Genomic DNA, 23,867 nt, shown 5'->3' on the forward strand with positions numbered 1-23,867 from the left:
TTAATTATTATTGTGCATATCTACGGATCTGCGGATTGGATACGTGGATGTAGAGCAGATATCCGCGATCCGATTTATAAAAGGTGCAGATCCGATCCGATCAATTTACATATCGAATCATATCCGCAATTTTTTGATCGGATACAGATATTTACTGCGGATCTGCGGATGCGATCCGATTCATGAACACTCCTATTTGTACACTCTAACACAGTAGAACTGTAGATGGCGATTTCAAAAATTAGGATGTTTTTTAAAAATAATTTAAAAATCTAATATGAATTCATATATTTATAGATATACAAATTTATTATTGTATTTACGATCTACTTAAATTTTAAATTTTTTTTAATAAATATAATTATTGTTATTTGTGTTTATTAAAAATTATTTTTAGTTTGATTTACTGAAATTTGTGGTTATATAGCGAGTGGTAGTATTTGTAATACAATAAACTTAGGAAAATTAAAGTAACTATAGATTCTTATTTTTATTTTTTGTTTGGTCTGCGGAGATTTTTTTTATTTTTGGGTATACGGTAGTGGAGATTCTTATTCGTTTGAAAAGATATTTCATCTCATATATATATATATATTTTAAGAGGAGGGTTACAAAAATCATTTTAGACCAATCCAAAGCCATTGGGACCCAATTTTGTGGGCTTTCATTTTGGTGTCATTCACCTTGTGAGCTTCGGGATTTTGAATTTCAGGGCCCATGGCCCAAGGTTAGAGAAACAGAAAAAGATTTTCATGAAATATATAAATATCTTGACCAAATTAAATTGATTTAGTAGTTATTTTATTAGTTTGATTAAACAAATATGAGATTTAAATGCAATGATGGAGGAATTTAATTTTTATAAAAATACTTTGGCAAATTTCTTTTTTTTTTAAATCTCCGAATTTGTTTTCAACAAAATACTACTCCACCATAATAGTGAAAATCACCATGAAGCACCATAGATGTGCAAATTAGGTGTTAGTAGTTTACATAAAAATAAAAAATTAGGAAAAAAGACGAATTATATTTATTTTGGAACTGAAGTAATAATAATAAGTAGCAAGATGCTGAGAAAGTAACAGGAAGAAGAAGAAGCATAAGGTGAAAAAACTAAAAGGGTGAGGCAAATGAAGATATATGTTGTGGTTGAAGTAGTTGAATAGTAAAAAGTAAAAGTCACATGCATTGACCTAACTAGAAGCAAGTAACATGAATGATCAGAGTGTTTTCACGCTCAATGAAGTTACAGTGCCTAGATAGCTAGTTAGAGGGTGGGGAAACATCTAAGTATCAAAGACAACAGTTACAAAACACTACGCACTCTACGCTGGACACTGTTCTTTTCTACTCTATTCAACAGAATTGCAACCACACACGAACGCACACGCACGGTCACCGTCGCCAATTGAATCCTTCACACGTGACCCTAACTTTTGGGCTTTCTCTGTGGGCCCCAACCCCCTTGTTTCTTTCGCTCTTTTTTTACCTTTTTACCCTTCTTCTGTCTCCCCCTTTCCCTTCCCCTCACGAGCAACTCACGTGCACTCCACCTTACCTGCACCTTCTCCTTGTCCTTATGATCATTATTCAGATAATTTATTTCTAAATTTTTAAAATGTCAAATTGGCTTTCTAAAAATATTAAATGAATACGCACATTAAAATCGACCAGAGTAAACTACTAGAAATCACGTTTGTTTATATGAATTTAATTTGATTATAAAACAAAAGGTGAAAAGTCAGATGCATTCAATTTTACGTGGAGTTGATATCATTAGATGATTTGACTAAATTTTTATCTAACGATTTTCAGCTATCAATTTTACGTGAAATTAACTGTACTTGAATTTTCGCAAAAAAAAAAATGCAAATATAATCGAATGGACGTGAATAGAAAACATATTGCAATTAAAATAAATTTATATTTATAATAAAATATTTACGATGCTTAACAAGGACTAATTTTGCACCTAATGTAAGAAAATCAAGTTATATTTTTGAAAAAAAAAGCCTATTAAAAAGGTGTCGATATCAAACCGAATATTTCTGCCATTTCTTTATTATTATTAATATTTTTTGGTGACTGGCTGTTTCTTTATTTATTTTCCTGAGAATGCATGTGTATTATTAGAACTAAAATGATTACATTGAATAAATTAAAAGATATTGGAGTTTTCTTTTCTACCATTTGGTTCACTAATCTAATAACGCGACCATAACCTAATCATGACCTTATCCCTTGTCAACTTCATGATTGCACTCCCACCGTTTTCTATCTCAACTTATCAGCAACACTAATTTCGTTAATTTAATCAATTACAAAATAACAAATTGTAGCAAGTTGCTTTACTAATAATCAGTTTTGTGAGGGAAAAAAATGTTCAATTCAGCAACATATATATTGTAACTTTTTTATCTTTGGATTTTTCTTTTTACGAGCATAAAATAATACGTCATTATCTTTTTTTTTTTATTTTTTTTAAACATATTCCAATACTAAATATAGGAAGATCTATCCAATTATTCTATATCAATAGAATAGATAAATAAACCTTGATAGCATAGACCAATTTAAGAGGGCAAGTAGGTGCTATGACTTTCTCCCCCTTTCCCTCCAGAAAATTTAGGAAGTCTCTCATATAATATAGGATTTGTAGATTTTAATAAAATTCTTTTCAATCCAATAAATAATTAGTGGTCTGACATTTTCACTCTCTAAGCATGAGTTCAAATCATAAATGATAAAACATAAAAATATGGCTAACTAATAATAATAGCAGCTTTAATTTTTCCATTTGCTATTCATGCTAGTTCCTCGTGTACATTATTTTCACAAAGTATACTTTATTTCTAGTTTATTATCTTAAATATGCAACATTAATAAAAAGAAAAATATGAGGTAGACGATTAGCGGTAGCAATAGAGTGGGTAGGAGCTGAATTTTTTTTACATATTATAACAGTTCCGTTTTATAATAATTCGCATAAAATTTATCTCCTTTTTATTTATATGAATAAAAAAATTTAACTTTTAATAGTTTTTAAGAGTATCCGCTCTTATGAATTATTTTATATATATTATATATGATGAAAACTCAAGTGCTGTTGATTTTATGTGAAGTTGATAGTTGAGAGTCGTAAAATAAAAATTTAGTCAAATCATCTAACGGCTCTCTCCTATTACCTTTACGTAAAGTCGACTGCACCTAAATTTCCACAATTATATATATACCAAAAAAAATAGATATTACTTAAATCTACCTAAGATGTTGTCCCACTAAAATTCGTTTCTCACTTACTCGCTCCGAATGAATAAGGATAAAATAAATATCCACGTATTTGGATAGTGTTGTTATCCCTATAAATAATTGAGGTTGATTAATTAGCAGCTAATTAAGCTAATAAGTAATAAGTAGAGTGTATGAAAAGTGACGCAGGGGTGATGGTATGAGAATTATTAAGGAGAAGGTTGATAAGAAAAGGGTGAGTGAGAAGAAAGAGATGGTCATAGACTAGTCTAGTCTGGTAGGAGGATTAGGTATGATCCACTAACAACAAACAACAATTGATGAGCCTTTGATGCTATAGAATGGATGGAGTAGAGCCTAGGGAGGAAAAACAATTAATTAGGAATGAAAACTTCATTTCACATATCAAAGAGAAAGAGAAATACTATTTTTTTTTCCTAAAAAAAAAAAAAGAGAAAATTCAACACCGTACGGATAGAATATAACACGGCTTAATGACATAGATAAAATATCAAGTAAATATACAATTTAGACTTATTCAAAATTTAAGTTATTTTCATATTTTTTTATTAAAAATATTGGTTAAATTTGGGAGAATAAATTATTTCAAATATTACAATTTAACATGTAATTAATCAAGTTAGATTAAACTAGTAAATTTATTTTATTTTTTATATAAATGTGAATAAGTGTATATAATCATTGTTATTAATTATTCTCTTAAACTTATTCTTTTTTATTTGATAATAAATTAAAGCAAGGTTATTAGTAAAAGAAATTTAGTTAGTATTGCCAAATTATTTTGGATAGAAGAGATTAGAGATCTACAATTAAAATATTCACCATGAAAATTGAAATGATAATTAATTACTTTTGCATAAAGAGTTTTGGTAAAGATAAATAAGTAGTGTTGCATTTTGAAGAGATTTGGTTAGAATATTTATAGAAGTAATGATGAAATGAATGAAAGTGGATGAGGTTTATAGTGTCATGGTCAGCACCCGGCAAAGCCACTTATAATGCCGCTTTCTTGTCTCCTAACCCCTCCATTCCCTGTTTCCTTCTGTCCCCTTCCTACTCTTCTTTTCTTTTTCTGCCCTTTGTTTTCACCCACTTAATTAATTCCCTTCCTTTCCTTTTTCCTCCATTAACCTATTTTTAATCACCTTTGACTCCTTCTAATCATGACCTGCTTGAAAACTAAATTCAATACAAACTGCGGTTGGTTTTGCAGGATGGTATTATTTAGGCCTTGTAATTATCCCTTTTTTATTTTCTTGCTTCCACTTATTGTGCCGTGAAGGTTAATGATGCTATATGCTTAGTTGCTTACTCTATTTAATCTATTATTATTATTATTATTATTATTATTATTATTTTATTAAAGATGGGAAATTCGAATCTATAATCTTTTAGATGAATATAAAGACACGATGTCATTTGAATTATAATTCATTGATTATTATTATTATTATTATTATTATTATTATTAGGCATTAGAGGTCAGTATGAATAGACTTTAAAAAAATACTTATTTTTTAAAAATACTTTTTTAATTAAAAATATTTACATTTGAATATATTTAAAAAAAATATTCAAGTGCTAAATTTTTTTATATTTTCTAAGTAAAATATATTAATTTTTAAAAAAGTAAATAATTTATTTTTTATTAAAAATATTTAAAAAAATATTTCAACACATTTAAAATTCAATAAAAAAACTTTATTTTTAAAAAAAAGTATTTTTTTTATCCTCTTAATTAATTGCCTTACATTTTTATACATTGAAAAATCCATATTTAACTACTTAATGTATACAAAAATGAAAATGATCATTGATTAATATATAATATAAGATGCAAAGTTAAGATTCAGAATCTTTTAAGTTTAACAGATGACAAAGATAGAATAAGTCTTTTGTAATATAACTAAATCTACTGAAGTCTGTTGATGTTTTATTTTGCTTTATAGTTATATTGAGTCTTTTTGTTAGTGAATTATAAGAATTTCAGTTCTTGGTTGTATTTGGTTACGAGACGTTTGTTTTTATGTTGTTTGTGGTGTTTTGTTAGCCTTATATTTTGTAAGTTTATGTTCTAATTGTTCTTCTTGTATGAGTTTTTGTTTTATTATTTTGATTCAATCCTTCTGAATTAAATATTACATATATCTCCAAATTTAACCAATAATTTATAGATTTTTATCTCAAAAAATTGACTAGAACAGTAAAATAAAATTTATAAACTTTTTTTTGTTGTCTATTATAAAAGAGTTGTACTTCACTCCATTTTAAACAATAGAATTCGAAATTTTATAAAATAATTTTTTTACTCGTTTCACGTCATGTAATCCCAATTTTCAAATTATAGTATGAGTATTTTACAACTCAATAAAAATCGTAGAATGTTTTATAAAGATACTCAATGAATATTTATAAGTAAATTTTATTCTTTTTACATTTTTGTTAATTGTCTCTTTATAGTACACAAAAATTAAAAAATTATTTTTCACTAGCCATTATGAGTGCCAGTGTGCCACTTTGATGAATATTTAAAATTTTGTTTGTATTTATATATATCATATTCATTCCTAAATCGAATTAATTAAATTCAATTTATAACATTGATTTAGCATATGTAAGTAAATCGAATCAATTAAATTCAATTTACTTAGAATACTACAAACTGTTACTAAATCAAAATAAACTGTTTCGAATTACCTAAAACAACTCTCCTCTTTAATAAATGAAATTTTACTATAACCAAATCGAATCTAATTATATAGAATAAATGTAAATCGAATACATAGTTTCATTCTCTACATGTAAGTTTTTACGTTCTAGAAGGCCATTTAATTTGTTTATGTGAATTAAAAATGTATCTAAATTTATTTTAATGTATAAAAAAAATAAACTTCAATTAGTTTAAAACAAAGAATATAAAATAGTATTGATCTCTCTTATATCTTAATGACATATATTAAAATTATAAATTAAAAATTTTTATTAAAATTACAAAAAAAAATTAATTTTTTATACATTTATTTTATATTTATTAAAAAAATTAAAATTTTTTATTAATAATAAACTCATTATACGTTCCAAGAACACTAGAAACACATCTTAGCTAAACCGAATAAAATATGGAAAATATAATTTGAGGGGAAGGTGTGAATAGGAACGGGGTCTCCTGTGATATGCAGTAGTAATGATGGCATTCAAATATGTCAGTAAACTGTCTGATATCTGCTCTAACTGCTTCCCTTGCCAGCCAGGCAGCCATTGCTGCTGCCTTTGCTCCATGTTCATGCTCATGCTCCTCCCCACCACCCACCAGGCCCCTCCCTCTTCTTGCTGTGCACACATTGTCATTCTTGTTACTACTTACTACTCTCGTGTCTTTCATCATCACCATCATATCCTTTATCAGAACAAACAAAGATATCCCACCTGCACTGCTACCTCATTAATATTTTATGCTATCTATATCTATTATCAGTTTGCTACCAAATCATATTTTTAACCCTTTCTTTCTTCTTTTTCCCCAAACCTACTAATTCCGCTTTCTATTGTCCTCCCTAATTAATGATCTACATGCTTCCTTTAAAAACTGGTAGTTGTAATTAATGATATTACTTAAGGAGAAGTACGATTTTGGATCTTGGAAAGAAAAAAAAAATCACTCTAAATTGGTAAAGCTAAGTTTGATCATTGTAATTAATCCCAACTTAGATTAAGATATTTTAATCTAATTGTGTATTATTTTCATCTTTTATTCCTTTATGCTGGAAAATTAGGCCAATTTTTTGTTATATGAAAAAAATATTGGTGTTTTTGTTAGAAATGAAAGTATTTAATGTAATTTCAGATGAGTAGATTTTTTAGGTAGGAAGTCAAATAGGTAGGAGCGTGTTGGACACATGTCAATATTCTGACCAATATGCGGGACGTGTTGAATACGTGGCAACATTTTAGCCAACATGTAGGGGATGTGTTGCAATACGTGGGAATGTGTTGAATAATTTATACAATAATACATTTCAAATATTAATATTCAATCAAAACATTATCTTTCTTTTTATATTAAAAATAATTTTTAAAAAAATTAATTTTAAATTTTTTGCTATGTGATTTACACCCTCATACAAAATAAAAGAAGTTTACATTGAAAAAAGAAGAAGTCTACTTTGATGCTACCTCAATTATCATTCAATAAGGTAGTGTTTGATAGATAAACAGAAACAAAAAGACAGAAATTAAGAGATAGAGATTAAAATAAATTTTAGTATTTTATTTGGTGCAAAGTGGGAGATAGAAGTTGAAATAAGAATGAAACTTTATTTTAATTTGTACAAAAGTTAAAATTGGAATTAATTAATTGAAATGATGATATTTTAGGTATAAAATGTTATTAAAATTTTAGTCTCCATCTTTAAAAATTTCAGTCCCATGTGTCCCTACATTTTAGAGGTACTGAAATACTAAAATTTCGAGGATAGAGATAGAAAATTTAGTACCAGTCTTTGAACCAACAAACATGATACTGAATCTCAGTCTCCTAGTCTCTATCTCAATAACTCTAAACAAAGGCTACTTAACATACAATCTCGCTAAATAACTAATAAAAATTTAGTTAATAATAAATTAATAAATATTTTTAAATTATATTCTATATTAATTAATTATTATTAATTAATAATTATTAAAATTTTATTTTAAAAAAATATAAAATTAAAAAGTATTAATTATTTAAAATTAACTATTTAAGAATTATTTATCTGTATTCTTTTAATAACATATGATTCCACTCTCTCTTCTAGTCTATATTTTTTTCCAATATTAAAATTTGGTGTGCGAAAAATGTACTTGTTATGACAGAAAAATAATATTAAATAATCCATTTCAAAAATAAAAATTCTAATAATGCATTCTTAGATACATATAAATGAATTAAAGGATAAGTTCAACCATATTTTTTTAAATTTAAATAAAAAATCTATGATAAATGTCCACTGACACTTGACTAAAAATAAAGTTGGAATTTACTCTAGTCAAAACCTGGTCAGTAATGTATGGTTAAGCATTAGCTAACGCTTAACAGAAGCAAAGTAAGGGGCAAATGGGACATTTCGGAGTTGCATTTCCGTTCCAAACCCAACCTGGTTTGACAAAACCAAAACGGCGGAACCAGAAACCGTCGCTGTTGCCTTTGGGTCTACCAACACATTTGACATTACCCATTTTCTTTTTTATTTTTTTTAGTATTCTTTTGAAAGAAAAAACTGTAAAAATTCATATACATAAAATTATTAAATACTTTAATATATTTAATTAATTATTATTCAATAATTTTTAACTATTAATTTTATACTAAAAAAATTACACATGAATTTTGACTAAAATAAAAGGAAAAGAGAGCATGAGAATCATAATTCATAGCACCTGTTTTCAGCGACAAGATATTTAATTTCCTGTCCCCCGCAACGTCAAGAAACCGACGGTCTCGATCTCTCCGTCATACGCGATCAGAGCCGTCCAACGCCATTCCACATTACTCAATAAATCACCCACATCGCCTTTTGCGACTTTATCATATTCCGGTTTTGCCCCTACACCCTCCCCCCTCGCGTTTCGTTGCTGTTATGGTTTTTATGTCTTAACGGCACCTCCTTTATTCTTTTCATTCATTCCCGTTTTCAACACAGTTTCTCTCATCTTGTTGCTTTCTTCTTAATGGAAGGACCTTAAACCTCTCTCTCTCTCTCTCTCTCTCTCTTTTCTTCGCACTGTGTTTGTTACTTCTCTCTGCATTTCGCCGAAAAGTTGCATAGTACAAGAACTGGTTTCCTTCGGCGTTTGATCTGCAACCAAACCTTGTTTCGTTTCGTTAGGTGCGCGCTTCAAATCTTCCCTTTCCTACTCTAACAGCTCCATTGTGTGTGTGTTTTTTGAGGGGGGAAAAAAAAAGAAATCGGTGTTTCTATTCAGCTGTTTTTCCTGAGCTAACACTAGGGCCTTGTTTTTGGGTGATGATTCGGTGTGGGCGCGGATCTATTGAGCTGACGCTGCGCCTTCTGTTCTTTCTATTTTGTTTTGGGGAGAATAATAGAAGGGGGAAAATGTTGGGTAGTGTTTTAGTTTCGCATGAAAAATCCGCATATTTGTTTAAAACTGTCATGGATATTTTGATTATTAGCCATTTTGGAATGTGAAATAAGCTTAATTTAAGCATGCTAGTCAAATGTTTTGTTTCTGAAAGCGATTTACTTTACTTTTAGGGTGCTCTGCTGCATTGTCTTATGGTTAATTGATGTTTAAATTGCTTACTAATCGTGTGATTATTGTGATATTGTTTAATAGGGCGTGTTTTTTTTTTTTTTGGTTGATTTTGTTAATAGCATATAAGGTTTCTATTTCTGGCAATATGTGAATTGATTTTGTGGCTTTACATTTTCTGTCTATATCTGTTTGTGTGGCAGCTTGATTGTGTCTCTGGACTCTGATGTCTCCGCGGGCGCTGGCTCTGGTTTCAGAGGACGAAGGGCAGAGCAAAGTCTCGACGGTAGCTTCTGCATCTTCACAATCTCTGGACTGTTTCTCCCAAAGTGGGGGTGGAGGATTGAAAGAGCGAAATTACCTTGGGTTGTCTGATTGCTCATCAGTGGACAGCTCCAATTCTGCTGTCCCAAGCTTGTCTGATGAGAAGAAGGGCAACCTGAATTTGAAGGCTACTGAATTGAGGCTGGGACTCCCTGGATCCCAGTCGCCTGAACGGCATCCGGATGTAGATGTGTTCTCTTTGAGCTCATCGAAGCCCGATGAGAAGCCGTTGTTCCCTTTGCTTCCAATGAAAGATGGTATCTGCTCGTCGTCCCAGAAGAATGTTGCTGTGTTGGGAAACAAAAGGGGTTTTGCTGATACCATAGATGGATTTTCTCAGGTGAGAAATTCTCCTGGTAAAAGAGTATTTACTGCTGATTATGAATCTGACTCATCACTACATATTTGATGCAGGGGAAGTTTGCTGGTAATACAGCAATAAGTGCAATGTTATCACCTAGATCTTCTGGTCTACAGCCTACTGCGACGAAGGAAATGCCAAAGGTGTTACAAGAACAGCCATGTGCAGCTAATGGAACTGGTCTAAATAACCATACGGGTCCTTCTGCCAGTGCCAGTGCCCCAGCTTCTAAGTAAGTAAAGCCTGCTGGATCATGGATATACAATTTGTGAAGAAACATGAAGTTGGATGAAGGCCTTAACAATTGATTTTTCATGTGTTTCTTGTTTATCTAATGTGGTAAGGTCTCATGTATTGCAGGGCGCAGGTCGTTGGTTGGCCTCCTATAAGATCATTTAGGAGAAATTCAATGGCAACCGCATCAAAGAACAATGATGAAGTGGATGGAAAACCTGGTTTGGCCGCACTCTTTGTGAAGGTCAGCATGGATGGTGCTCCCTATCTCAGGAAGGTGGATCTCAGAAGTTATGCATCCTATCAGGAACTATCTTCTGCCCTTGAGAAGATGTTCACTTGTTTTACCCTAGGTATGCTGTAGCAATTCAGGTTTATTTTATCTTAAAATTGCTTTCTATCATGTAATTTATTTTCAATTTTTTGCTGTTACTGTGTATTTTTACCTAAAATATAGCCTTTGGTACTTGTGTACAATATCAGGTCAGTGTGGCTCCCATGGATCTCCAGGAAGAGAAATGTTGAGTGAAAGCAAGCTGAGGGACCTTCTGCATGGTTCAGAGTATGTCCTCACTTACGAGGATAAAGATGGGGATTGGATGCTTGTAGGGGACGTACCTTGGGAGTAAGTCATATTTGAACTCTATATGCTTTGTCTATTTTTTTATATTTTCATTTTTATTTTTCAGACAATAGAGCAAGTGTACTGTAGTGCAAATGTATACTCTAGAAAGTCCTAATCATTATTAATCAGTGCGAATAGTTAATCAATTTCCAACTGCAAAATATTTGTCAATCCTCTTAGATTCTTAGTTACTAGTTTTAGCCTTTTAGGTACTCAAAACATAAGATTAAGTAGGCAATATATATGATTGCAACTTACCCCAAAAAGTAACCAGGAAATTGTCCTTCACTAAAACAGAAGTTTAATCTGCACTGGTTGTTTAGCATGCTACTCTGCATACAGTAGTTCTTTCATAATCAAACATAAGAATATTTGTGCTAGATCGACCGGTTTTAATGTATTTTTATTATCAGCTATTAACTTTTTAATGTAGCAATTTGGTTTCCTTCTCTTCTGGTGGTTTAGCACTAGATTTTTGGTTAAAAGTGTTTGTGTGTGGTAGATACTTATTTAACTGTATCACATCACACTAAATATCTTGACCATGCCTACAAATTACAATTTGACTGTTGAAATGGTTGTTATGCGGGCGTTAAGTATTTCTGCAAATTAACTTGTCCATTCTTTTCAATACTGAATACCGCGAAAATGGACTATAGATTCATTGATTGATTGAGATTTTCGCTTTGCTCTTCTTTGCATCTTCACTAGTTTTAACCGCAAATTTACTTGTAGGATGTTCATAGACACTTGCAAAAGGCTGAAAATCATGAAGGGTTCTGATGCAATTGGTTTAGGTATGTATTGATTGTATTCTGTGATGATTTATTTCGAAGCAATTTTAATAGGGAAGAAACCTTGACTCTAAGTACCTCTATATTTGGACAGCTGCTTAAGTAGTCTTTCTGTTCTTTGCAGCTCCCAGGGCCATGGAGAAGTCCAAGAGCAGGTGTTAGATGCTGTATCCAGATGTTTGGAAGTGATGACTGCCGTTTTTTGTGAATTAAAGATGTTTAGTTCTGGATTACCTATGTTTCTAAGTCCATTAAGAGTTTGTGTTTATCTGTTTGTTATATTTGTTATCTTATGAGGCTACCTTGGTAGATTTAGTGTTTGTGGAATCTGTAATCATTATAGGAACCTGTCTTGGATGAATCGAATGCCTTTTACAGCTTAATTTACTCATCCCAATCTATCATTGACTAATCTTTTTCTTGTCCATTATACTTTCAAAGGATAGATAGCATGTACTACATGAGTCTTTTAAACGAACTAATACATTCATACCAAAAGCAAAAAGGTAACCCAACTAATGCACATTTAATTGTACAATCTGAAAAAAAAGGCGCACCTAAACATTTCTAATACAATGTTTGTACTTTGTACAATATAAAATGGTTTTTGATTTAAATACCAACTTTCTTATTGGAAGATTAAATTGTTGATATGAAGCTATGTAAATATGGTCTGGTGTCTCATCAATTAGTCTTTTAACACCAAGTCGGTGATAGATCGGATCCACCTCAGTTATGAAATCATCCTAAGGTTTAGCAAATTTTTTTAAAAAAGGGTTTCTTATGTTCACATTCGTGTCTAGGCAACAACTAACGAACACAAATTTTTAATATTGGGTCAATGAGTTGCCCAACTGCTATTTTTTGTTTTTGGGCTGGCATGGCCATGTATCTTTCTGAAGTCCATATCATAATAGCTGCTTAATTATATATTGAATAACCCCGTCCAAACAAAAATAAAATTATATATTGAATATCCTGCTTGGTAGGAAATATGACTAGACTCCAAAAAGAAGGAGAAAAAAAACTCATTAATTGTTTCATTGCACTTCTTTTGACTTATCTCATCAGTATTGTTATGTTTAATTAAACTTTATGGTTGTCATAACATACTTTATGAATTTTGTTAGTTTAAGCATTATGAGGATGGGTTTTAATTATTCTCCCAGGTTAGTGCATGATTAATTATGAAGCAAGATAATTAAATATACACAAAAGACATTAATTGGGGTTTGTCATTTGCTCTAGATTCTATGTATTATACTAATGTTAATGTGAATTTAATCATGTTATATTGAATGGCAACATGATGGCGTACCCATTGAAGGAAACAAGCTTTATATCAAGATAGCTTTTGGCATTAGTGCATCTAGCTTTTTAAGATACAGAATCATGAGGGAAGTTTGTGTTCAACTGGCACCGATCTAGTTCCATTTTCATGTTTCTTTTTTAGTCTATTTTCCAAGAACTTCACCAATAGATTACAGGTTTCTCCAAAGTAAAAACGACCTCACTTTGTGTATTGTTTAGTCGAATGCATTTATTGTAAGGTTAACTAATAAGCTTAGGTTAATGTTCTCTCCATATTACTTTTTATGTATATTTATATATAAGGCTCAACCTTATTAATTAGGAGAGACAATCAAAGTTCTTTAAGGCTTCATCTGGAAGGGGACAGAAGATGAGAGACTGGGACCGAAAAATAAAAATTAAGAGATAGAAATTAAATTAAATTTTTGTATTATATGTTTGGTATAAAATATATTAGACTAAATTATTTTTATATTATATTTAATTTAAGATAAATATAGAAGTTGAAATAAATTTAAAATTTAAATAGTTAAATAAAGATACTTTTGAAAAATAATAATAAAATTTTAGTACCTTATATTCTTAATTTTTGAAGATACTAAAGGTAATGAAATTTTGAATATCAAAACTGAAATGTTCGTTCTAATTTTTTACTACTAAATATAATATTAAGTTTCAATCTCTTCACCTCTTATCATGTAACAATTTAAATACATAATCTTAAAAAAGGTAAATAATAGGAGATATAATCTTAGTAGAAAAGCAAAAGTGATTTTTCTTAGGACTAATTAATAATTGTAGTTATAATCATTACCTAATTAATTAGTGGAGGAAAGCTGTACTAGTGAGATTGGAAGTATCAATTATTGATTCATTGAAGTTTAGTGTCACTTGTTGCTTCTTTGAATATTCTTGGTTTCTTACCAGTATGTGATATAAAGTTCAAATTTTATTTCTTCTTCTTATTCTTTAACCCCATTTTTAATAATGTAGCTCTAGTATGTGCACCACCACCACCTGGTAAAAAATATGAACAAAGAAAGGGAAAAAAAAAGAAAGAGTAGGCATCTTAATTCTTTATGCACATCATGGTGTCCAAACCTAGATAGAATTACCCAGCTTTATTGACATTGTTTGTAATAATAATATAAGAATATAGGTTTGGATCCAACCATTTTTCGATCTTGCATTAACATGAAATGCTTGTATATCAAATTGTCATTATTTTTAATCTTTTGGAAACATTAATGATTAACTAAACATATATCTAAGAACATTCACTCATTAGCATTATCAAATTAAAGCTAACCTGTTGTCTCTCTAGGTCTATCTGAATTATACCTAACATGTGTCATTAGAGCTAGAGTGTGAGCAATGGTCACATTCTCATCACTATATCCATCAAGAAAATTAGAAGGATATCTATCACTTTCACATATATCTTTTGTTTGAGGAGTCAAAGCTGTGCATGGGTGATGAATGAAGAGGATCTATCTACATTGAAAATGAAATTTTAGTAAAATGAACACTTTATTATTTAAATAGAAGTCATTTATAATAAATATTTGAGTAATAAAATGTTTTTTTTATCAAAAATTTTTTTAGTATTTTTAATTTTTTTACTAAATATTAAAAATTAGACTAACTTTATCTTAACTCAAAATATTGAGTAAATTTAAGTGCCGACATAATTATATTGGAATGAATCCAAAATCGTTACATATGAAGGACTAAAATAAAAATTTTATTAAATAAAATAAGATAAAAATTCAGGTGCAGTTAATTCCACATGAAGTTGATAACTAAGAATTGTTAAATGAAAATTTAGTCAAATCAGTTAAATCATTTAACGACCATTAATTATCAACTTCATATGAAATCGACTGTACTTGAATTCCACCAGAAAATAATTTGGTAGTCGTCCGATGAGTCAAGAAATTCAGAGTGAAATAAAAATGAAAGGCAGAGACAGATATCCATTGCATTGATGCATGAATTATTATATATATTATCCTAGAGGCTTCGAAAAATAATAATGATTTATGTATATTCTCCATACAGGAACCGGAAAATAAGCTTATTAGGCAACAATCAAATCTATTTCTTTCTAAAAATTGCTTTCCGTGTTGTACAATAATTCCCATACGTGTTTGTTCTTCATCCATTCCATATGGAATGTCTTATGTTACGTGTCAATGTCGTTCTGATCATAATCACAAAGTTAAGGTCCCATACAGTTGTTTTGAAAACTATCTGACATCATCAACATTCTCTACATTCATTGCTTTTGCTGCGTCAACCATTATATATTTGCATCAATATAATTGACATAGATATATATACATTTATAGTTTTGAAGATGAAATAATCATCAAAATGTTCCTTCCTTATATCATTGATCTTCTCCGTAGCGTAGTCTCATTCAATTTGGATTTTGGAGTAAAAGGGTTGACATATCCTTGCTTTCTTTTAAAAATAATTGTCGTTTTGAAATTTTTGTTTAAACGTTAAAAAAATAAATAAATTTTACCCAATTCGTTTTAAATTAGAGAATAAATTATCTCTTATAACATGTCTTCTTATTATTAAATAAAATAAAACAAATTAATTTATGATAATTAATTTTAACTTTTAATCTAACTTAAACTTTGTTAATTTAATTAATTCATCATAATGTAATTTTTTTACAAATTATAAAAATTATTTAAAAAAGTTTAATTTTGTAATTTTTTATTTTTTAAAATTATATATTTATTTATCAATTTCAATCATAAAAAATCTTGAAAGACAAAAAATAAATAAAAAAGATTCAAGAGGCACACAAAATTAAAAATTTTTAAAATTTTCTCTCTTTTGCTTTTTTAAATTTTTCAAAAAAAATATAAAATAAAATTTCTCTAATTATTTTTAACTAGGTGTTCATACACTGGCCCAACACTAAGGCCCAGGTCCAAATACACCAAAAGGCCCAATCCAAAGATTGGCCTTCGCTATTCACCGACCTCTTTAGAAGAGGTCGGACTCAACACAGACTTCTTTCCAAAGAAGTCGGGCTCAAGAAATAGCTGGCAGATAACACTTATTCAAATAAGTAACTGCCCCTAAAATCTCTCTAACCACTTCTAGAAGCCATATCCCAACAATCCCTAGATAAAAGGGACGGTTATACACCTAAAAAGGTGGCACTACTCCAACGGTGGTTATTGGATCACCACTATAAATACCCTGACACCCCTCAGGTATCTCTAAGTTCCAATACATTCTAAACCTGCTTAACCCCATGCTGACTTAGGCATCGGAGTGTCTTTGCAGGTACCACCCCCCATCTCTTGGAACACACAACTCGGAGGCGGCTCCCAGACGTAAACCAAGTCGGAGACCACACTCCTCCAGCGCTTGGGCCTCAAACAAGTCCAACCACCGTCCGGTTCTAGGTAAGCCCCGGAACATTGGCGCCGTTGCCGGGGACCTGGAGCTCAACTCTTGATAATGGCGGATGATCAATAACATAGTCAGACAACCACTCGACATGAATAAGATGCAAGCATGTTAAAAAGAAGCTGGAATACAGTTTCTATGGATACCAGAAGAGAAGAAAGCACCGTCCCAAGGCCATTGTAGAAAGCAAACCAAAACGAACTCGAAAGCCAATTGAATAAAAGAATTTTCAATTCAGAAAATTCAATTGGCAAAAGAAGTTACGTGAAAAAAAAAAAAGACGAACTCGAAAGCCAATTGAATAAAAGAATTTTCAATTCAGAAAATTCAATTGGCAAAAGAAGTTACGTGAAAAAAAAAGACGAACTCGAAAGCCAATTGAATAAAAGAATTTTCAATTCAGAAAATTCAATTGGCAAAAGAAGTTACATGAAAAAAAAAAAGACGAACTCGAAAGCCAATTGAATAAAAGAATTTTCAATTCAGAAAATTCAATTGGCAAAAGAAGTTACGTGAAAAAAAAATGAACTCGAAAGCCAATTGAATAAAAGAATTTTCAATTCAGAAAATTCAATTGGCAAAAGAAGCTACGTAAAAAAAAAATAAAAAAAAAGAGAGGAAAAGGGAACGTGACTAATCCCAACCTCTTCGTGAAATAGGATGGACAATGACATCTGTGCCAACTTACAATCTCGGAAAAATCCATGATACCCACTCATGAAATGGAACAGTTGCATGTTCCAAATACACAGCATCAGCCAATTTGAACGCAACCCAATCCGACAATGGAGTGATGAATCCAGTTTTTTCTTCAGTGGATTCACCTGTCAATTACAACAGTGAATAACACAAAGAATTCTTATGGTACATCTTTCGTTGGTTGCTCACAAATTACATCACTGCCAATGAATATGGAAAGAAATATTCCTGTGGTAGAATTTGATGTTGTTTGCACACCAATAAAGATGGATGTCTTCCAGGAAGAAAACTGGAATCCGATCCAAAGAAAAAAGAAAGTCGGGGTGACAAAGGCCCAGTCTTCATTGGAGGGAATGATGGTCAGACTTTTCTTCAAAGGTCGGATGAGTCGGGAGCTCACAAAGAAAATCCGACCTCTTTTAGAGAGCTCACGAATAAAAGTCCGACCTCTTTTAAAGGTCAGACTTTACAATAAAGTCGGATGAGTTGGGAGCCCACCAAAGAAAATCCGACCTCTTTTAGAGAGCTCACGAATAAAAGTCCGACCTCTTTTAAAGGCCAGACTTTACAATAAAGTCGGATGAGTTGGGAGCCCACCAAGGAAAATCCGACCTCTTTTAGAGAGCTCATGAAGAAAAGTCCGACCTCTTTTAAAGGTCAGACTTTACAATAAGGTCGGATGAGTTGGGAGCTCACAAAGAAAATCCGACCTCTTTTAGATCCCATGAAGAAAGTCCGACCTCTTTTAAAGGTTAGACTCTACAATGAGGTCTAAAACCTCATTGCTCAGAAGAATCCGACCTCTTTAGATCCGACAAAGAAAAAATCCGACCTCATTTTGGAGTCTGTAAAAAATCCGACCTCTTTTACGATCAACTCTACAATGAGGTCAAAAACCTCGAAGAATATCAGAAAGAGGTTCCGACTTATTTTAAATATCAGAGTCTACAATGAGGTCGAAAACCTCCAAGCTTAGAAAGAAAGTCCGACCTCTTTCCAAGCTTAGAAAGAAAAATTTGACCTCTTCTAAAGATCCAAGCTTATGAAGATAATTTGACCTCCTCTGAGGATTCAAGTCTACAAACAAAATTCCGACTTCCTTTAAGAGCTTACAAAGAAAAGTCTGACTTCTTTCTTGAGGTACAACTTCGAGAACCAAATCCCAAGCATAAATGGCCATGAGAAGGTCATACGAAGAAATTTCTCAACTGACAACCTCGTCTTGATCCAAAATGACATCGGACCAAAAGCGGACGAAGAAAAGCCAACACCAAAACGAAAAGATCCAACAAAGTCACTTAAGACTTGAAAAAGAACTACTACAACATACTCAACTTACTCGAAAACAATCTACCTAGATTGTGCCATGTTTACAACAAAACGGATACTACAGCTAGAAAGTGCACCTTACTCCTTAATGCACACTTTTTCTGACTTGAAGTGATGAGATCCAAAGTGGCGTAAGAAGTTATAAATGCAAATCGTGGTCCGACCTCATTAAGCCACTTGTACTAAATCAAACTGGCAAGGGGCAAAGCCTAAAACGAATTGCACAAATAACTTAAGGGCAACGTGATCATAATCAAACATCAACACGAAGAGGATGTAAACCCGACGTCACAACAATTTGTTTAAAACAAATTGAGAAAGGATGGCGATTTATAAGGATGCCTCCTCAAACCAAGAGATAAGTATCCAACCTTACTAAGTTGACACAACAAGTATAAAACAAGTTATCCGACCTCCCAAAAAGAGAGTCCAAAATAACTTGTAAAAGTCACATAGCAACAAATAGTAAGATTCAAGAATGGCATGACTGAATACTCGAGTCCGACTTTATGAAGCTCGACCTCGAGTAGGGGCACTGGCTTATCATGAAAGCTAAGTCCAAAATTATTAAAAACTAAAGACAACATTCTACAATGATGCTAGAGCACGAAAGAAGAACGTGACCCCCTTCCAGAAACTTGAGAGCAAACTCAGATAAGGAAAGAGCTCTTGAGACAAAGGATGGCTACGAGATTCACCGCAAAAGACCTCATCTTGATAAGAAAAAATATCAGGCTAATGAGTTCGGGCGAATGAAAGCAAGCAACAAAAAGGATAGGACCCTACAAGATTACTGAGATCTTAGGAAAAGGTTATTACAAGGTGACCGACTTAAACAGCACCGAGCTACCAAGGTCGTGGCATGCTTGAAACATGAAAAGGTATTATAGCTAAAAGCGAACTCTACTCCATGATATACTCTTTTTCCAACTTCATGATTTTTTCCCAAAAATTAAAGGATTTTTTCTGAAGAAGGGTTTTTAACGAGGCATCATAGTAGAGACTAAGGGATCATAGATAGTGAAAAACCCTTAGTAGCAGTGAAAGTACCTTCGCAAATAAATAAAGATCTTTTATCTCTTATAAATTCCTTCTCGTTTTTCTTTCTTTCTACGAAACGCGCCGACTTAAGCTCGACAAAGCGTTAAAATCCCATGAACCGACCTAGATGGTCGTCAGGATAAAACGACGAGGTACAAGTCGGTGTAAAGAGGTTATAAAAGTCGATCGTAATAAACTCGGAAATTATCTGACTTACAAGTCAGAAAAACCAAGAAAAAAGGAAACGCATCGCAAAAATAACCTAAATCATAAGAGCTCAATAAATCAAAAATTGAGTATAAGGAATACCAAAAAGAGATCAGGAAACCTATTGAAAGCACTAAGGCAAAAGGCTGTCCCGAGTTGTTAAGGAAAACTTAACTTAAAGAAAGGGACAGTCAGCCAAGAAAAAGGTTTTTCAAAACAAAGATCAAAAAGGTTTTTTCTAAGATTACTGAAATCTTAGAAAAGGGCTACTACAAAGTGTCTAACTTTAAGGGTGAAAAACTACCCAGGTCGCAACACACCTCCAACATAAGGAGATAAAACAATTCCTTATGAAAATTGATTTTCTACAATTAACACACACCAATTGAAGCTCGATAAACCGCGAAAATCACGGGCCGATCATATAGAAATCGCCTGGATGAAGCGACGAGGAACCAATTGGTGGAAAGAAGTTACATATGCGAATTGGAAAGAAAACACCTCGAAACAGCTCGGGCCAAACGGGTTGAAAAAGTTGTGTTTAGAACAAATCGCAAAAGTAACTTAACTAAATATGCCCCTTGAGGCATAAATACGATCTAACAACTCGATCCACACGGATAACAAATGGATCGTACAAAATCTCAAGCCCACAATCTCATCTCTACAAGTTCTAAAAATAAACGACCTAGTCGTATAAAGTGGAACACTTTCACAAAAACAAGTTGTTCCAAGAAAACTCGTTCTAGCATTCACAACAACATAAGGATAACTTGGATTAAACGAGTTATGCCAGTCAACCATATTTTTAACGAAATTGTGTTAAGCACAAGTCGTGTCTATCTAAAAGCAAAGCTTTAAAAGTGATTTGTATCAAAATGAATCACTTCAACCAAACGACTTGTATAGAAACAAGTTAAAAAGGAAGGATTGTAAATGTTTCTAAACAAAATCGAAACGTAAAAACTATCCTCCAAAACAACTTGGATAAAACAAGTTGTATCACATACAAGGACGACAACCTTGTAAAAACTAGAAAGGGGAGGGAATAAGCATATAATCCTTTCACCTAAGGCACCAATTTATGCTCAACAAAGCGCAAAAATCACGAGCTGGCCTTTTCAATGGTCGCTCGGATAAAGCGACGAGGTATAAATTGGTGTCCAATGGTTATAATACGGCTTGATGATTTAAAACAACTCAAACCCATGAGTTGAACAAAATCGAGTAAAAAATAACCATATGATCTAAGTAATTTAAATTGCGCAAAACAACTTGATATATAACGAGTTGTGCTTCAAAAAAGTGACTTGTATAAAAAACAAGTCATCTAGAAAACTCAGAATGAATGAGTTCAACAAAAAAAGGCTTCATTCGAAAATCCTTTCTGCTTGATTGCTCGAGTCCGACTTCATAAAGCTCGACCTCGAGCAGGGGCATAATGGATAAAGCAACGAAGTCCGATGGTTATAAAGATGATCTGATAGTTTAAAAGGACTCAAAATAAACAATTTGTACTTGAAACAAGTTGTAAAGTCCTAAAAAACAACTCGAATTTAAATGAGTTGTATGAAATTAGATCAAGAAATAGCCACGTTTTAATTAAACGATTTGAAATGAAACAAATCGTAAGACCTTAAAACTACTCGCATCGAACGAGCTAGATGAGGTTATACTAAAAAATAATTACGAGTTTTGAAATAAACGATTTGTATCAAAACAAGTCGTAAGAAATTAGAATAAGTTTCAGAAAGGTGATTTGTATTAAAACAAGTCATGCATCCTCAAAACAGCTCGAACTGAACGAGTTGTACAAAATTAGGATAAGAAATGTTTTCTGGTTAAGCACGATGTGCTAAAACCAGTCATACAAAGCCTACAAGCCTTAAATAACTCAAAAAGAACGAGTTGTACCAATCAGTCTTAGAAAAAAGACTTGGCCAAAAACAAGTCGTTTAAAGAGTGAAAAGTATTTATAGCACGCCTGGGGCATAAGGGTAAATTGACGCGATCATTAAAGAAACGCGCTGTCACCAATGTAACTGCTCCCACGTGTAAATGCGAAAACCCCAACAGACGCGACGTTTGATTAGACTTGGCGGTTAAGAAATTTAAAATCACGTCAGTTTTAAAAGGCACGTCAGCTACAGACCAAGTTCAATACTCGAATCCAACTCTTAAGAAAAAGAGATTGGACTCGAGTAGGGGCACTGTTCATACACTGGCCCAACACTAAGGCCCAGGTCCAAATACACCAAAAGGCCCAATCCAAAGATTGGCCTTCGCTATTCACCGACCTCTTTAGAAGAGGTCGGACTCAACACAGACTTCTTTCCAAAGAAGTCGGGCTCAAGAAATAGCTGGCAGATAACACTTATTCAAATAAGTAACTGCCCCTAAAATCTCTCTAACCACTTCTAGAAGCCATATCCCAACAATCCTTAGATAAAAGGGACGGTTATACACCTAAAAAGGTGGCACTACTCCAACGGTGGTTATTGGATCACCACTATAAATACCCTGACACCCCTCAGGTATCTCTAAGTTCCAATACATTCTAAACCTGCTTAACCCCATGCTGACTTAGGCATCGGAGTGTCTTTGCAGGTACCACCCCCCATCTCTTGGAACACACAACTCGGAGGCGGCTCCCAGACGTAAACCAAGTCGGAGACCACACTCCTCCAGCGCTTGGGCCTCAAACAAGTCCAACCACCGTCCGGTTCTAGGTAAGCCCCGGAACACTAGGTATAACTTTTTTTAATCTAACCTAAATTTTATTAACTAATCAACTAACTATGATATATTTTTTTTACAAATTATAAAAATAATTAGAAAATTTTATATTTTATTATTTTTTAAAAAAATTTAAAAAGCAAGAGAGAGAATATTTTAAATTTTTTGTGCCTCTTAAAAAATTTTTTATTTATTCTTTGTTTTTTGAGATTTTTTATTTTGGGATTAAAATTGATTAATAAAGATATAATTTGAGAAAAAATAAAAAATTATAAAATTTAATTTTTTTAATAATTTTTATAATTTGTAAAAAAATTACATCATGATTAATTAATTAAATTAATAAAATTTAGGTTAAATTAAAGTTAAAATTAATCATGATAAATCAATTAATTTTATTTCAGTTAATAAAAAAAAGATATATTATTAGAAGTAATTTATTCTTTAATTTAAAGAAGGTTAGATAATATTTACTTAAAAAAATATTATTTAAATATGAAATAAATATAAATACATAAATTTTTAATATACGAGGAATTCAGAGCAATAGTTATTTTAAAATAGATAGAGTAAATAATATAATATAATAATGTAAATTTACGGGTAAAATAATTATATAAATAGAACCAATACTAATATTACATAAATTATTCAAACCAAATAACATTACATAAATGTCTCAAATCATATTTTTATATAAATCGAATTAAATTAATTCGAATTATACAATATAGTAATAAATCGAAATACATTGACTCGAATTACATAAAAATATTGTTTGAAATTAAATTCGATTTATACACTATAGTACTAAATCGAATCAGTGTGATTCGAATTAGTATGTAATAATGTTAATTGAATCAGCTTAATTCGATTTACTATTTGTAACAGATTATTGACATTGTTTATTTAATTTATTTTATATTAACTTTAAGAATAGAAATCTAATTTTTGTGTTTTAATTTAAATTTTAGAAAATCTACAGAATTTAAAATGAAACATTAAATGATTTCTAAAAATTTATTAAAAATTATCCTTTTCACTTATTAGCATCTAAAAAATTATTGTCGAAACTTTTAATATTAAAAAAATTAATATAAAGTATAGCCTTTCAAAATAACATAAAAGTTAAAATTTAAATTTTTTCAAAACAAAAAATAACAAGTAATTATAAATTATAAAATGACCAACTATATTTATATAATATATAATTTAAAAATAATTAAAATACAGGATAAATATAGAT

At 31.3% G+C, this 23,867-nt stretch overlaps 1 protein-coding gene across 1 annotated transcript; it reads left to right on the forward strand.

Moving 5' to 3' along the window:
• The first annotated feature begins 8,890 nt into the window (after window positions 1-8,890).
• Window positions 8,891-12,272, forward strand: LOC130981833 (auxin-responsive protein IAA8-like). Its single transcript, XM_057905564.1, has 7 exons — window positions 8,891-9,137; window positions 9,726-10,186; window positions 10,261-10,439; window positions 10,568-10,794; window positions 10,925-11,066; window positions 11,802-11,863; window positions 11,985-12,272. Exons 2-7 carry the CDS (start codon window positions 9,749-9,751, stop codon window positions 12,020-12,022), a joined length of 1,086 nt encoding a protein of 361 aa, XP_057761547.1. The 5' UTR covers window positions 8,891-9,137; window positions 9,726-9,748; the 3' UTR covers window positions 12,023-12,272.
• The last annotated feature ends 11,595 nt before the right edge of the window (window positions 12,273-23,867 follow it).

The sequence above is a fragment of the Arachis stenosperma genome, chromosome 5 (assembly GCF_014773155.1).
Source record: "Arachis stenosperma cultivar V10309 chromosome 5, arast.V10309.gnm1.PFL2, whole genome shotgun sequence".
In the NCBI taxonomy this organism is placed as follows: Eukaryota; Viridiplantae; Streptophyta; class Magnoliopsida; order Fabales; family Fabaceae; genus Arachis; species Arachis stenosperma.